Genomic DNA, 15306 nt, shown 5'->3' on the forward strand with positions numbered 1-15306 from the left:
GATGGTTGTGGTTTGCCTCTTGTTTTGCTTCTATATGTGTGTGTGTGTGTGTGTGTGTGTGTGTGTGTGTGTGTGTGTGTGTGTGTGTGTGTGTGTGTTTTTTGCGGTTATTGTGAGCGGTGGAAGCGGTGAAGGTTGAGGTGTGGTCACTGAGAGAGAGAGAGAGAGAGAGAGAGAGAGAGAGAGAGAGAGAGAGAGAGAGAGAGAGAGAGAGAGAGAGAGAGAGAGAGATTAAGTATACTTCCATGTAAATCTAGGTTATATATGTCAGTGTGTTGTAAAAATAAAAAGAATAAAATGAAAATAACATAGAACGAAAGTGTCTGTTTCGCCAGAAGAAAACGAGATGTAGCTAGGACAATGAATAGATAGTGAATAGAATGCTCAAAGAAAACGGAGGGTGTGGATGGCATATAAAACAAAAAAAACGGGAAATGGATGATGCATAAAAGATGTTTCGATAGCAAATAAAGAAAAGAAAGAAAACGAGAGGAAAGAATAGATTACTGAAAATGGAAAATTGATACTAGATTAAAATCGCATAGAAAACGAAGAGTGGATTGCGTCAGAATAGCATCAGGCTTACAAAGAAAACGTAGAAAAGCAATGACAAAATAAAAGAGACAAGAAACAGGGAACCAGCGATAAATGGGAAGAAAACAAAGACCAGGAAAGAAAAAAAGTGAATTAAGGAAACGTACAATGCATAGATAGAGAAGATAGGAAGTGGAGAACGTATGAATAAACAAATAGGAAAGAATAAAGAAAGGAGAGAGTAAAAGAGAATGAAAATGGAGGCGATGCAGAGGTCGAGAGAGAAAGAGAGAGAGAAAGAGAGAGAGAGAGAGGTGTAACAGATGAACGAATAAAAGTAAATACAGTAACACATAAAGCTTAAGACAAGTGATGTGTTTGAGAGATTTTCGCCTTTATTGGTGTATTTTTAGCTCGTTTCCCCTTCCCTGCATTCGTTGCTTCAAAATAAACAAAACAAAACAATAACTAAATATTTCAGGTACGTTTTCTCTTTTATTTATATGATACCAAAGTTTACAAAAGAAAAAAAGAGAAAAAAAAAGAAAGGCCATTGGAATATTTTACGTAGCTTCATATTTTTCTGTTGTGTCAAAAAATTTTCATGCATTTTTCTATTTTTCGTTTGTCTTTTTGTTTATTTTTACCGTGTTTCTTTTTTTTTATTATTTCTATTCTCGTAACGTATTTTTTTCTTATTTCATTGTCACTTTTCTTGAATGCTTTTGAAATATTTACATTGTTGCTTTATTTATTTGTTTTATTTATTTTTTTTGTCGTTTCTTTGTTTACATTTCTATTTTCTTTTTCTGTCATTCTTTGTTTTTTTATTTTATTTTCTTGCATCCCGGTTTTCCTTTTTTCATCCGGTTTTTCTTTTATTTTTTTCGTATTTTGTTTTCCATTTCATTCATCCATACACTTTTTTTTCACTTTCCTCTTACATTTTTACATATATTCCACTTCTTCCTTATCACCTTTTCACAATTCGCTATATTTTGTTATATATTCACAATTTGCATCATACCCCTCTTTTTTCCCTCCTTTTTCCCTCGTTTTTCCCTCCCTTGTACTGTATTTCCTGTCCTTTTCTTTCCTTATATCTGTACATTTGCATCTTTATTTTATTTCCCTTGACTGTCTCCTTTTTAGACGCGCGCATAAAGAAGGAAAGTGTTTTCGCTGGTGCTTTTCCCTTCGGGCTTGAGGACCCTCGCTTGTCTTGGCTTGTTTTGGGCTGGAAAGTTATGGGCAGCGGTGCGGGTTTGGGCTAGACTGGGGCCACCTCTTTCCCGCCCAAAAGGAGGAGGGAGGACAGAGGTAACTTGCCTCGACGCTTACTTTATGAGATAGAGAGAGAGAGAGAGAGAGAGAGAGAGAGAGAGAGAGAGAGAGAGAGAGAGAGAGAGAGAGAGAGAGCGTTCATCCTGTAATTATTGCATTATTCTTCCTCCCTTCTCTCTTTCTCTCTCTCTCTCTCTCTCTCTCTCCTCCATCTCTCCTTCCTTCCCTCCTGTCTCCTCCCCTTGTACTGTTTCCTCCTCCTCTTCCTTCTTCCCTCCTACCTCATTCTCTCCTATTCTATCTCCTAATTCCTCTTTCCTCCTCTTGCTTATCACCTTCCTCCCTCCCACCTCCATTCTTCCTCCCTTTCCTTCTTCCCTCCTTCCCTCCTACCTCTAATCCTTCTCAGTCATGCCTCCTCCTCTCTTCTTTCCTCCCTGTCTTCCTTCCTCCTTGTCTTTGTCTCAATATTGCTTTCATCCTATTGCCCTTTCTCTCTCTCTCTCTCTCTCTCTCTCTCTCTCTCTCTCTCTCTCTCTCTCTCTCTCTCTCTCTCTCTCTCTCTCTCTCTCTCTCTCTCTGTCAGTAGCTCACCCTGAAACTCAAGATAACAAGCATAATTTCCTTGTAATTCTTGACCACATGACCTTGAAATTCTGCTCGTGACCTTGACCCTTTGTCCCCCCTCCCTTCCTGACTTCCACTCCTCCTCCTCCTCCTCTTCTTCTTCCTCCTCTTTCTCCTTTTTCATCTTCTTTTCTTATTCTTTTCTTCATTTCTCATTTTGTTGCAGTTTGGTTGTTGTATTTCTTTTGTTTCCTCTTTTATCTCTCTCTCTCTCTCTCTCTCTCTCTCTCTCTCTCTCTCTCTCTCTCTCTCTCTCTCTCTCTCTCTCTCTCTCTCTCTCCCCCCTTCACCTTTTTCCACGGTCCCCTCCCTACCTTGCCTCATTCTCTCCCTCCCAACTCTCCACTCCCTCTCTCGCCACTCCCTCATGACACACACTCACTTAATCCACTCCTCATCCACCCCTTTCATTTAATTCACTTTGTCTTTACTCTCTCTCTCTCTCTCTCTCTCTCTCTCTCTCTCTCTCTCTCTCTCTCTCTCTCTCTCTCTCTCTCTCTCTCTCTAACGTCATCTCGCCTCTCTATAACCTCTCCACCTCTCCCGTTCTCTCTCCAGCTCTCCCATAACCTCCGTCATTCTCTCCTCCTCCTCCTTCTCCTCCTCCTCCTCCTCCTCCTCCTCCTCCTCCTCCTCCTGCGCTGCTTGTCGTCATAATATTTGCATGAGCAGCATCGCCTTCTCTTCACTCGTTCTCGCCGACTCCTGTTGACACTGTCTGAAGAAGGCGACGGCGAAGGAAGGCTGGAGTCACGTTTTCAAACACACCCTGACCTTGAGGACGCCCACCTACCCCCGCCTGGATTTACCGGGGGCGGGGCGGCGCGGGATTGGCTGGCTGGGGACGCGGGGATGCGGGTTCGTGGCCTTTGAGTTGCAGAGATAGACCTGCAGTGGACTTACGTTTTCTTTCTCGTTGTCCTGTCCCGGTCTTGCTGGAAGGGAAAGGATATTTTAGTTTTCTATGCTTTTCAGTCGTTTTCTCTTTTCCATTAGCTTGAGTTTTGTTTTAGAAAGGGAAGGATTGGTGGTTTAGTTTATCTGTTCCTCTTCTTGCCTGTTTTTTTATCTTTTCTCAGTCTGCTTTTTGTTTCCTAGCCTTTAGTTTTGTTTTGGAAGGGAAAGGATCGCTGGTTTTAATTCCTCTAGCCCTTCTCTTCCTTCCCAGGCCTGGATATTACTGTAAAAGGGAGGGAATGTTTAGTTTTCTCTCCTTTCCAGTCATTTTTGTGTTTTCGAAGCTTGAGTTTTGTTTCAAGAGGGAAGGATCTCTGGTTTTTAGTTCTTGTCCTTCTCTTCTTTTTTAGGTGTGAATATAAGAGGGGAAAAGATCAGTATTTTTTTCTATCCCCCAGTACTCTCTCTTTCCAAGCTCCAGTGTTAATGTAGAAGAGAAAGAAACACAAACATTCTATCTATCCTTCCACTTCTCTCTTCAGCTGATCCTGTGTTTTGCTGTAAAAGGAAAGACTAACTAGTTTTCTTTCCTTTTCTCCCTCCCCTCCAATTTCAAGCCTTTGCTTTTGCTGTAGGATGGACGAAAAAATCTAAAGGAAAGGACTTTGATCTTACTTCCTGTCCTCTCCTTTCCCACGTCTCAAGGTTACTGTAGGAAGGGAGAAGAGAGAGAGTGAGCGTGTAGGAGGGAAGGGGAAGAGGAAAGTGGAGAGAGGAAGAGCATGTAGGAGAAAAGGGAAGATGTGGATGAGGTGTGCATGTGGATAGGATCTCGTGTGGCTTTACATTCCTCTCCTCTTCCTCCTGAATCCTTGGCTTCACTTAGAGGAGATTGAGGAGGAGGAGGAAGAGAAGGAGAAGGAGAAAAGTGAAGGAAGTTAGCCTGTGGAAGTGATTGCTCTCTCTCTCTCTCTCTCTCTCTCTCTCTCTCTCTCTCTCTCTCTCTCTCTCTCTCTCTCTCTCTCTCTCTCTCTCTCTCTCTCTCTCTCTCTCTCTCTCTCTCTCTTTGCCCTTGTCTGTGTTTACTCGTCCTTGTTTACCTTCTTACCTGTTCCTCACCTTTGCCTTCACCTTCCCGCTCACCTGTGTGTCTCATCAGAGATTGTTGGGAAGGTGTGTGTTGTGGGAGACTGATAGACTGACTGACTGACTGACTGACTGACTGACTGACTGACTGACTGACTGACTGACTGACTGACTGGCTGACTGGCTGGCTGGCTGGCTGGCTGGTTGGTTGGTTGGTTGACTGACTGACTGACTGACTGAATGAATGAATGAATAAATGAATAAATGACTGATTGACTGACTGACTGACTGACTGACTGACTGACTGACTGACTGACTGACTGACTGACTGACTGGCTGACTGACTGACTGACTGACTGACTGACTGACTGGCTGACTGACTGACTGACTGGCTGGCTGGCTGGCTGGCTGCCTGGCTGGCTGGCTGGCTGGCTGGCTGGCTGACTGACTGACTGACTGACTGACTGACTGAATGAATGAATGAATGAATGAATTAATTAATTAATGACTAGCTGACTGACTGATTAATGTATGTATATTTTATTTATTGATTTACTTGGCAATCTATGTAACTATCTATCTATCTACTTATCTATCTGTCTGTTTGTCTGTCTGTCTATCTGTTTATTGATTAGTTGATTGACTGAATAAATGAAAGAGTGAATGATTTATTTGTTTGTTTGTTTGTTTGTTTGTTTGTTTGTTTGTTTATTTATCTGTATATCTACCTGTCTATCCATCTATCTATCTATCCGTCTGTGTGTGTGTGTGTGTGTGTGTGTGTGTGTGTGTGTGTGTGTGTGTGTGTGTGTGTGTGTGTGTGTGTATGTGTGTGTGTTCTATTATTTGCAGTTATTTTTTTCTCTTCTCATCTTTCAAACTTTTTTTTTATTTATTTTTATCACTTATATTATTTGTTGGGATTTTCTCTTATTATTATTATTATTTTTGTATCATCTTTCATTTCTTTTCATTTTCTCCTCGATGGTTTTTTTTTTTCTGGTGTTTTTATTATTTTTTTTCCTGTTACTTTCATCTCCTTATATATTTTCTTCCTTCTCGTTCTTTCCTTCTTTCAAAAATCCACGTGAAGGAAACTGGAGAACACTTGCAATTACTCTTTTCTTGTCTTTTGCATTTTTTCCTCCTTTTTTTCCCCTCCTCTGCTTTCATTTCTCTCATTTCCTCTCTTTATTTTATTTTTTTCCTTTCTTTTCACATTTGCATCACGCTTTCTTTCATTTCCACTCCTTGTTTTACATTTTTTCTAATTCTTTTATTCTTTTCTCCTCTTCCCTCCTTTGCTCACCTGTGCAATTAATTATCTAATTGAAATAATGCTTTTTTCCTTCATTTTTTCTACTTTTCTTTGTCTCTAACTTTTTATCTTCTCTTCCCTTTTACTCTCTCTCTCTCTCTCTCTCTCTCTCTCTCTCTCTCTCTCTCTCTCTCTCTCTCTCTCTCTCTCTCTCTCTCTCTCTCTCTCCATCTCTTCCTGTCTATTCTTCTTCTCCTCTTCCCTTTTCCTCTTTTTCGTTAAATTTATTTGTGTGTTTTGGAGTCTCTGAAGTTTCTTTGGAAGCGGATATAGTCTCTCTCTCTCTCTCTCTCTCTCTCTCTCTCTCTCTCTCTCTCTCTCTCTCTCTCTCTCTCTCTCTCTCTCTCTCTCTCTCTCTCTCTCTCTCTCTCTCTCACGTTCATTTCAGTATTCATATAATTTCTCCCCTCATTCTCTTTTTCATTATTGGCCTTTTTACTCCCTCTCTCTCTCTCTCTCTCTCTCTCTCTCTCTCTCTCTCTCTCTCTCTCTCTCTCTCTCTCTCTCTCTCCCCTTTCTTATTGATCCCTTCCTCCTTCTCCTTCCTTCTCCTCTCCGTAATTTATTTTTCTCTTCCATTTTTCTTATTTCTAATTTGTTCATATTTGTAATTGCGTTTTTTTCTTTTTATCACTTTTTTCTCCTTTACCTCTATTCTAGGGTTGTATAGTCTCTCTCTCTCTCTCTCTCTCTCTCTCTCTCTCTCTCTCTCTCTCTCTCTCTCTCTCTCTCTCTCTCTCTCTCTGTCTCAAGTTTCTATTCCCGACCGTCTTTGAAATTATTATTATTATTATTATTATTATTATTATTATTATTATTATTATTATTATTATTATTATTATTATTATTATGAGGTGATTAAAATGTTCACGTACTGGCCGAGTATCGTAATGAGGGTTAATTGCGTGCATAATGAGGCAGTTTTATTAATTATGGCACAGTTTACGCCATATTGGTTAGAGAGAGAGAGAGAGAGAGAGAGAGAGAGAGAGAGAGAGAGAGAGAGAGAGAGAGAGAGAGAGAGAGAGAATGTTAACCTCCCCACTTAGACACAATAAAACACAAGATCAGAAACCTAACCAAACTTACACACGCGAGGGAAACATGTGTAGACTTGACCAAACTTGAAATGGTGAACTTAATGCTTTCACTCCCCAAAAATTATTCAAACTTACCTTTAAACTCGTAGTGAAATTATCTAATGGTGTTCTCATTTTCTCTCCTTACAGTGGAAACAACGCTGGGCTGTACTGGACAAGCTCTCCCCAGTTGCAGGTAAGGAGGAGGAGGAGGTGGTGGTGGTGGTGGTGGTGGTGGTGGTGGTGGTAGTTTTAATGGTGATGATGTAGGAGGAGGAGGAGGAGGAGGAGGAGGAGGAGGAAAGATAGATGGGAAGAGAAGAAGCAGGTGGAGGATGATGAAGACTTAGGAGAAGGAGGAGGATGCGTGGGTGGTTGAGGAGGAGGAGGAGGAGGAGGAGGAGGAGGAGGAGGAGGAGGAGGAGGAGGAGGAGGAGGAGGAGGAGGAAGGAAGGACGAGGTCAAATTTTCGCAAAGGTCGTGGGAAGAAGGAAAGGAATGAAGGGATGATTAGAAGTGACGGTCGAGAGAGAGAGAGAGAGAGAGAGAGAGAGAGAGAGAGAGAGAGAGAGAGAGAGAGAGAGAGAGAAGAATACAATAACAGTTTTTTTGAAAAGTGAAATTCCTTACCACAAATTAAGCACATTTGGGAAAACTAAGAAAAATGTGGGAATGGCGGAAGAGGAAGAAGAAGAAGAAGAAGAAGAAGAAGAAGAAGAAGAAGAAGAAGAAGAAGAAGAGGAAGAAGAAGAAGAAGAATAGAGACTCGTGGAAGGAAGGATCAATCATGAGTGAAGCTTTGAGAGTTAAAAAAAAAAATAGGGAGACAAATGAGAGAGGGAGGGCAGTAGGGAGAATTATCGTGAGAGAGGGGGCATAACGGGTGGTTACTGGGGGTGTACCTGGGGGAGGGGAGGGAGGAGCTGGATGGCCTGGGGTGTAATTGTCCCCAGTGAGGCGGAAGTTGAGGTGGAGCACAGGAAGTGGGGCCGGAAGTTATGATCCAGGTAACTGAGGGAGGGAGGGAGGGAGGGAGGGAGGGAGGGAGGGAGGGAAAAAGGGGTAGATGGAAGGAGGGAAAGAGGGAGGGTGGAAGGAGGGAAAGAGGGAGGGTGGAAGGGAAAAAAAAAGTGTGTGAAACGAGAGAGAGAGAGAGAGAGAGAGAGAGAGAGAGAGAGAGAGAGAGAGAGAGAGAGAGAGAGAGAGAGAGAGAGAGAGATTGTGTAGTGCAGATGGTTTTAAGTGTGTGTGTATGTGTGTGTGTGTGTGTGTGTGTGTGTGTGTGTGTGCACGGGAGCATCACCTTTACGTGCACCAATAAACTCACGCCAGGTATTTCCGTGGCACCAATATGGACTGGCCTGGGCACAGCGGCAAAGCGACCCTCGGATTTTTGGTGTGTTGTTTTGAAACGGGACAAACTTTTAGATTTACGATTATTATTATATTACCGTTTGCCTTTTAATCTATCAACTGTATTGGCAGATGAGACTAAAAAAACAATTACCTACATTTTTTATATATATATATTTTTAGGGGGTACTTTATTTATTTTATTTTTTTGGGGGGTACTATAGTGTTTTCATTGGTTTCCAGTTCTTGCATCTGATCGAAATTCGCCGCATTTGCGTGTTTTGTTTCCACCTTTCGTTTCCCAGTAATTGGTTTCAGTGTCCGTGAAGCGAGCGATAGTTAATGGGAATATTGACCTGCCCTTGTTTGGCTGGGAGTGTAATTGGCTAAGGCCCTGTTACTGTATTTGGATAATTAAAATTTGTTCTGCTAGTTTCTCTCTCTCTCTCTCTCTCTCTCTCTCTCTCTCTCTCTCTCTCTCTCTCTCTCTCTCTCTCTCTCTCTCTCTCTCTCTCTCTCTCTCTCTCGTGTGAAAATTATCTCCTTACATCTCTCCATCTCTTCCCTTCCTTTCCCTTTTCTTCTTCCCTTTCCTTTCCTCCTCTTCCCTTCACATTTTCTTCCTTTCCTTTCCTTTTTTGCTTCTCGTCTTCCCGTCTTTCTTGAGTCACGTAAAATTCTTCCTCTCCTCCGCTCATCTTGTTATTGACCTCACGTTTTCATAGTAGGATTTTCTCTCTTCCTCCTTCGTCTTGAGTTGAAGAAGAACGAGGATGAAAACCGAGAGGAAGTGGAAGAAAAGTGTGAGGAGAAGAGTGTACAGGAAGAAAAAGAGTGAGAGGAGGAAGAGGAGGAGGAGGAGGAGGAGGAGGAGGAAGAGGGGAAAGAGTAAGAGAAGGAAAAAATATTAAAAGGAAAAAGAGAAGAAAGAGGTGAAGAAGAATTAGTAGTTTTCCGCTTTGTGATGTAAGGAGGAATAGGAAGAAGAGGAAGAAAAGGAAGAAAAAAAAAGAATAATTTAACTTAAAAAAAAAAAAAGAAAACGAAACTGAGGAGAGAGAGAGAAAAAAAAAGACATGAAAAGATATTGCGAAGAAAAATATTGTGTGTTAATTGTAAAATATGTAAAAATAAAAAAAAAATAAACGAAGTAATGGGAGAGAAAAATGATCATATGATAATTAGTTATTTTTTGGGCGATCTGAGGATTAGAAAAGAATAATAAAATATAACAAATTTGACGCTGAGAAAAAGAAGGAATAAGAAGAGAAGAAAAGAAGGAGAAGAAGGAGGAGGAGATGGAGACACACGAGAAAGAAGAAGAGGAAAAGGAGGAGGAGGAGGAGAAGGAAAAAAAGAGAGGGATTCATAATTTCCACGATGCTTTAAGTTAACACGCCAAGGAAGGCGAGAGAGAGAGAGAGAGAGAGAGAGAGAGAGAGAGAGAGAGAGAGAGAGAGAGAGAGAGAGAGAGAGAGTGGGTGTGTGGCAAGGACGAAAGACAGAGCGAAACAGAGGAAAACTTACTGAACGTACCGCAACACACACACACACACACACACACACACACACACACACACACACACACACACACACACACACACACACACACACACACACACAATCCTGCTGGCGTAGTGGAATTCTGCAGCTAAAGCAAAGTCCTCTTACTGTGGAGTTCGTGCGGAAAATGTGGGGGGACAGTTTCTACTTGTTCGCTGGTAAAATGTGAAGTGTATATGTGTGTGTGTGTGTGTGTGTGTGGGGGATGGTGGTGGTGGTGGTGCGTTGTGGTGAATGTGGTGATGCTGGTGTTCAGTAGGAGGAGGAGGGGAGAAATGAAGGAAGAAAGGAAGGAAATAGGAAATATAGGAGAAGGAGAGCGGGAGAAAGGGACAGGAAGGAAAGAGGACAATTTGTGGAGCGTGAAAGGACAGAGAGAGAGAGAGAGAGGGAGAGGGAGAGGGAGAGAGAGGGAGAGGGAGAGAGACGTGGGTGGAATGGAACGCGAGAAAATAACTATTCAGGTGTAGTTTTGCCTTGGCACATCTGTGGGGACACTTGGTAACACCCACGCCAACACCTGCATTTCTGAGGCACGTGTTCGACTCCCACTCAAGTCTTGCAAGGTAGAAATTATCGTGAAGAAAATTGTATATGTGATCGTTATGTTTGCATTTTGATAGTATATAATTGTTGTTATATATATATTTTTTTCTCTATGGTTAATTGCAGTCATGTTTGTTTTGTTTGTGTTTTTTTGTTGTGTTTCGTCGTTTTTTCCCTTGTGGTTCGTCTATTTTCTTTCGTTTCTTTAATCTTGCCAACTGTTTATTATTGTCATCTTTTTTTTTTCCTTTGTTTGTTTGTTTGTGTGTTTTTTGGACGTGTGTTTTAGTTGTGTGTATCTTTCCTTTCCCTCGTGGTTTGTTTCTTTCTTTCCTTTCTTCTTTAATCTGGCCATCTATTTTTCCTTCATTCCTATTTCCCATCATACGATTTCTTCAGTCTATCTTTTAATCTTTTTTTTTTGCCCCTATACTCTAACATACCTTTCTACTTGTTTTCTTATTTATATCCTCACATACTTACATTATCTATCTAAACGCATGTAAACAGAACTTCCTCCCCGTAGCCTGAAGACTCAATACCTATAAATCCTGTGTCTGACATTCACTTAGGTACGCTAATTAGGGAAACTCACCTTGAGCAACGAGAACTTACAGGTATCACGACTACCTGGAAATTTGAGCTATACACCCACGAGAGAGAGAGAGAGAGAGAGAGAGAGAGAGAGAGAGAGAGAGAGAGAGAGAGAGAGAGAGAGAGAGAGAGGGGACACTCGAGAGCGCCATAAATGTGACTTTCTGGAACACAAAGACAAGTACCTGCCCACTCACCTGTTTATGTTGGTAGATTAAAAGTCTCGCCCCCTCCTCTCTCTCTCTCTCTCTCTCTCTCTCTCTCTCTCTCTCTCTCTCTCTCTCTCTCTCTCTCTCTCTCTCTCTCTAGCATCCTTCAACTTGCAAATGTACTAGAATAAAGAAAGGGAAAGAAAGACTTGTTGAGAGCGAGCGAGCGAGAGAGAGAGAGAGAGAGAGAGAGAGAGAGAGAGAGAGAGAGAGAGAGAGAGAGAGAGAGAGAGGGGGGGTTACAGCAAAGTATATACATATTACATTGAATTTCCACCCCTGGGAATGCAAAAAAAAAAAAATAAATAAATAAATAAAATAAATAAAATAAATAAATAAAAATAAATAAATAAAATAAAATAAAATGAATAAATAAATAAAGAAAGAAAGAAAAATAAATAAAATAGATAAATAAATAAATAAATAAAAGTGAATAAAATAAGTGAAAATAAATGAAAAAAAAGAAATAAATAAGAAAAAAAGAAGGAAAAAATAGAAAAAAAAGTCGAAATCCCCCACCGTTGACAGCAGGCAGGCCAATTTCATCTCGATAATTTGGTGTCCGGTTCCGGTTGCGACACACACTTTGTTTACCGGAATTCCAATTAAAATACCTATGCTATTTTACTTTGGACGAAATACGGCCGATAATGAATCCGTATCCGGCTCTGCGCTGTCTCTGTTTGGGTATAATGCGGCGGGAAGAGTGATTGATGAAGGCTTGGGGTCTCTCTCTCTCTCTCTCTCTCTCTCTCTCTCTCTCTCTCTCTCTCTCTCTCTCTCTCTCTCTCTCTCTCTCTCTCTCTTGTGGGTTAAGTCGTAAGCAATTTCTTCGACAGTAATAGATAGAAACTAATTATGAGGTAATTTAGTCACGTTTAATTGCCTCTTATCGGATTGCAATATTAAGGGTCTGTGTTAGGAGGAGGAGGAGGAGGAGGAGGAGGAGAAAAAGAAGAAAATGAGGTGAAAGATGGGTGTAGACATCTTAATACAATTCTCTCTCTCTCTCTCTCTCTCTCTCTCTCTCTCTCTCTCTCTCTCTCTCTCTCTCTCTCTCTCTCTCTCTCTCTCTCTCTCTCTCTCTCTCTCTCTCTCTCATTAACAATTACATAAATACATACACGCCTATGAGAATTTAATCCGTCAGGTAAGAAATTTGTGCCGGGAAACAGATGGCGGCGACAGACAGGTGACAGGTGCGCCGGCTCTCATTAATATGTGGACAGGTGAGCAGGAGGCGATTGGCTCTAATTGTCTTGCGGTGGGAACAGGGAAAGTTCCTGGCGTTTCTTTGATTACCCGAGTACCTTGCGTCGTTGTTGTACAGGTGAGTTAGGTGGTGTGTGTGTGTGTGTGTGTGTGTGTGTGTGTGTTGATGTGACTCAGGTGTGGCGGCCCAGGTGAGAAAGATTGGTGATTGCAGGTGAGGTTTTGTTAGGTAGAATTGGCAGGTGATGTTACGTAAAGTCAGGTACTGTAATTTATTTATTTATTTATTGTGTTATGTATTTTTTTAACGCATTTATTTATTTATGTATTTGTATATTTATTCACCTATTTTTTGTTGTACTAGTTTGACTATTTCTTGTACCTTACTTATTTTTTTCTATTACTTGAGAGATAGAAAAGAAGAAAAACAGAGAAGCTAGCAAGAAAAGAAAAGTGTGTTGATTCTCTCTCTCTCTCTCTCTCTCTCTCTCTCTCTCTCTCTCTCTCTCTCTCTCTCTCTCTCTCTCTCTCTCTCTCTCTCTCTCTCTCTCTCTCTCTCTCACAGGAAGTGGAATCGAAAGTTTATCCAAGATTTTCTTAATTAGTTCTGTAGGTTAGAGTACTTATGGTCAGAGAGAGAGAGAGAGAGAGAGAGAGAGAGAGAGAGAGAGAGAGAGAGAGAGAGAGAGAGAGAGAGAGAGAGAGAGAGAGAGAGACACGCTTGTACTTTTAAGACTGATAAGTAAAAATAGAGTTTGGATGAATTCATTAATCTGATTTGCGGCGTGATGAAAGCTTTAGGGGAAAAAAGTTAGGTGTGTGAATGATTTATAGAGAATTAGTTTGAATAGAGAGATAAAGTAGTAGTAGTAGTAGAAAGAGAAAGAGAGAGAGAGAGAAAGAGAGGAAAACACCAACAAAACACTGAAACTAAAGTAGAAAATTAAGGAAATGAGATGAAAAAAAAAAAATTCGATCATAGAATACTGCCTGTCTATCTCCATGTGTGTGTATATATATATAAGTGTGCTGGGAGTTGATAAATAGGCTGAAATCTAAACAAACGGGGGTGGGGAGGAAGAGGCGCGTTTAAAATACATAAGGAGGCAGAGGTGGCGGAGGTAGGAAGGCAAGCTGGGATGAATATGCAGAGTGGCGCTAAAACACCTGTGAATTATGCAGAAAAACACGCAACGACTCGTAAACTCTCAGAAACGCAGCGCGCTTTTCAAAATTACATTAGTACGAGGCGAGCAATGCGGGGAAATTTTAATAATGGGGGAAAAATGACCTGATATATTTACAGTAGAATAGCTTGCAGTACTTGGGTGAAGAAGATAGTTATTATTAAATACTTGTGTAGGAATGAGAACAGCAACAACTACAACAACAACAACAACAACAACAACAACAACAACAACAACAACAACTACAACTACTACTACTACTACTACTACTATATTTTTCTTTTTTGCTGCTGTTGTTACTCTTATTCTTACTTTTATTCACCTAAATTACTTATTATCATTACTATTTCTTTTATTTCGTTTTTGCATCATTTTTCATATATTTATTTTATCTTCCTTTTGTTGCAGACGTGTTGCAGCTTCAGCTCTACCGGGACAGCAGAGACAGGGCCAAGGGAGCTGCCACCAAGGCCTCTCTGGCACTGCAGAACGTCCTGGCTCTGGAAACAGGTAAATAGGGAGATTTTCATGTTTTTTTACTATATTTTTTTTTTTCCTGATTTTTCCCCTCAGCTCATCTTTCGTTCTTCTATTTCCTCTTTGTTGTCTTTCCCTCTGTTCGTGTTCACTGTTTTGTGTCTGATGTAATAGATTTTGTTTTCCTATTTCCTCCTCCTCCTCCTTCTCTTCTTTTGCACGTCCCTTTCGGTCTCCCCTTCCTTAGTTCTCTTCTTCCTATCGTTTACTTATTCATGGGTTATTTTTGTATCGCTCCTCGTCTTTCCCCTTCCTTCCTGTCTTCGTTTATGTGTGTGTGTGTGTGTGTGTGTGTGTGTGTGTGTGTGTGTGTGTGTGTGTGTGTGTGTGTGTATACCCTCGTAATTATTCCAGCGTCGTGTTGTCTGTTTTTTTTTTCAATCTTTTTTTTTTTTTTTTTAACTTTTCTCTCCTTTTATTTCTTCCTCCTCTCCTGACCACCACTTTTTTTCCCCCCTTCCCCTTCTAACCCATTCTGCACTGTCCATCCCCTTCTCGTTGTTTCCTTTCCGTTTTTTTTTCCTTTGTTTCTGTTCTCTTTCTCGTTTTTCTCCTCCTCCTCCTCCTCATTCTGTCTATTCATTCCATTCTTCTCCTTTACTCTCTCGTCTCCTATTCCCCGCTTTCCTCTTTCTCTTACCCTCGTGTTTTATCTTCCTCCTCCTTATCCTTACGTTCTTTTTCCCTCTTCTTTCTGTTCCTCATCTTTATCCTCCACTAACGCTTTCTCCTTCACTACCTCCTCCCCCTCCTCCTTTTTCCATTATCGTTATCTTCTATGTCTTTACTATTATCTCCACCTTCTCCTCCTCCTTTTCGTCCTTCGCTGCGTCACCACCACCACCACCACCACCACCACCACCACCACCACCACCACCACCACCTGCTCCTCCTCCTCAATAAGACACAAAAATAAGGTAAATAATAATAGAGACGCCGCTTTGTGAGGTGCCAAATGGAAGCTGGAATGGAGAGGGAAAGTTTTGCTCGCTGCCTCGCCTACCTACGTCGCCCTAATGTTGAAACTTACCCCGTGTTGACTGTATTGTTTGGGTGGCTGAGAGAGAGAGAGAGAGAGAGAGAGAGAGAGAGAGAGAGAGAGAGAGAGAGAGAGAGAGAGAGAGAGAGAGAGAGAGAGAGAGAGAGAGAGAGAGAGAGAGAGAGAGTTTCACACCATTTTTTTGCTTTCTTTTTCCAATCATTTTAAACTTTAACCAGAGAAAACGTGAAAGTAGAGAGAAGCCCTTTGGGTTATTTATTTTAAGCGACTCTGAAACCTA

The 15306-nt window shown here is 41.2% G+C and overlaps 1 protein-coding gene across 1 annotated transcript in view; it reads left to right on the top strand.

Moving 5' to 3' along the window:
* The window catches only part of LOC135090988 (uncharacterized), a 48146-nt gene that overhangs the window by 19697 nt on the left and 13143 nt on the right, over window positions 1-15306 (top strand). Inside the window, 2 exon segments of the mRNA XM_063988264.1 lie at window positions 6976-7021; window positions 13898-13999. Coding sequence (XP_063844334.1) covers window positions 6976-7021; window positions 13898-13999 — 148 coding nt within the window.

This window comes from Scylla paramamosain, chromosome 36, assembly GCF_035594125.1.
Source record: "Scylla paramamosain isolate STU-SP2022 chromosome 36, ASM3559412v1, whole genome shotgun sequence".
In the NCBI taxonomy this organism is placed as follows: Eukaryota; Metazoa; Arthropoda; class Malacostraca; order Decapoda; family Portunidae; genus Scylla; species Scylla paramamosain.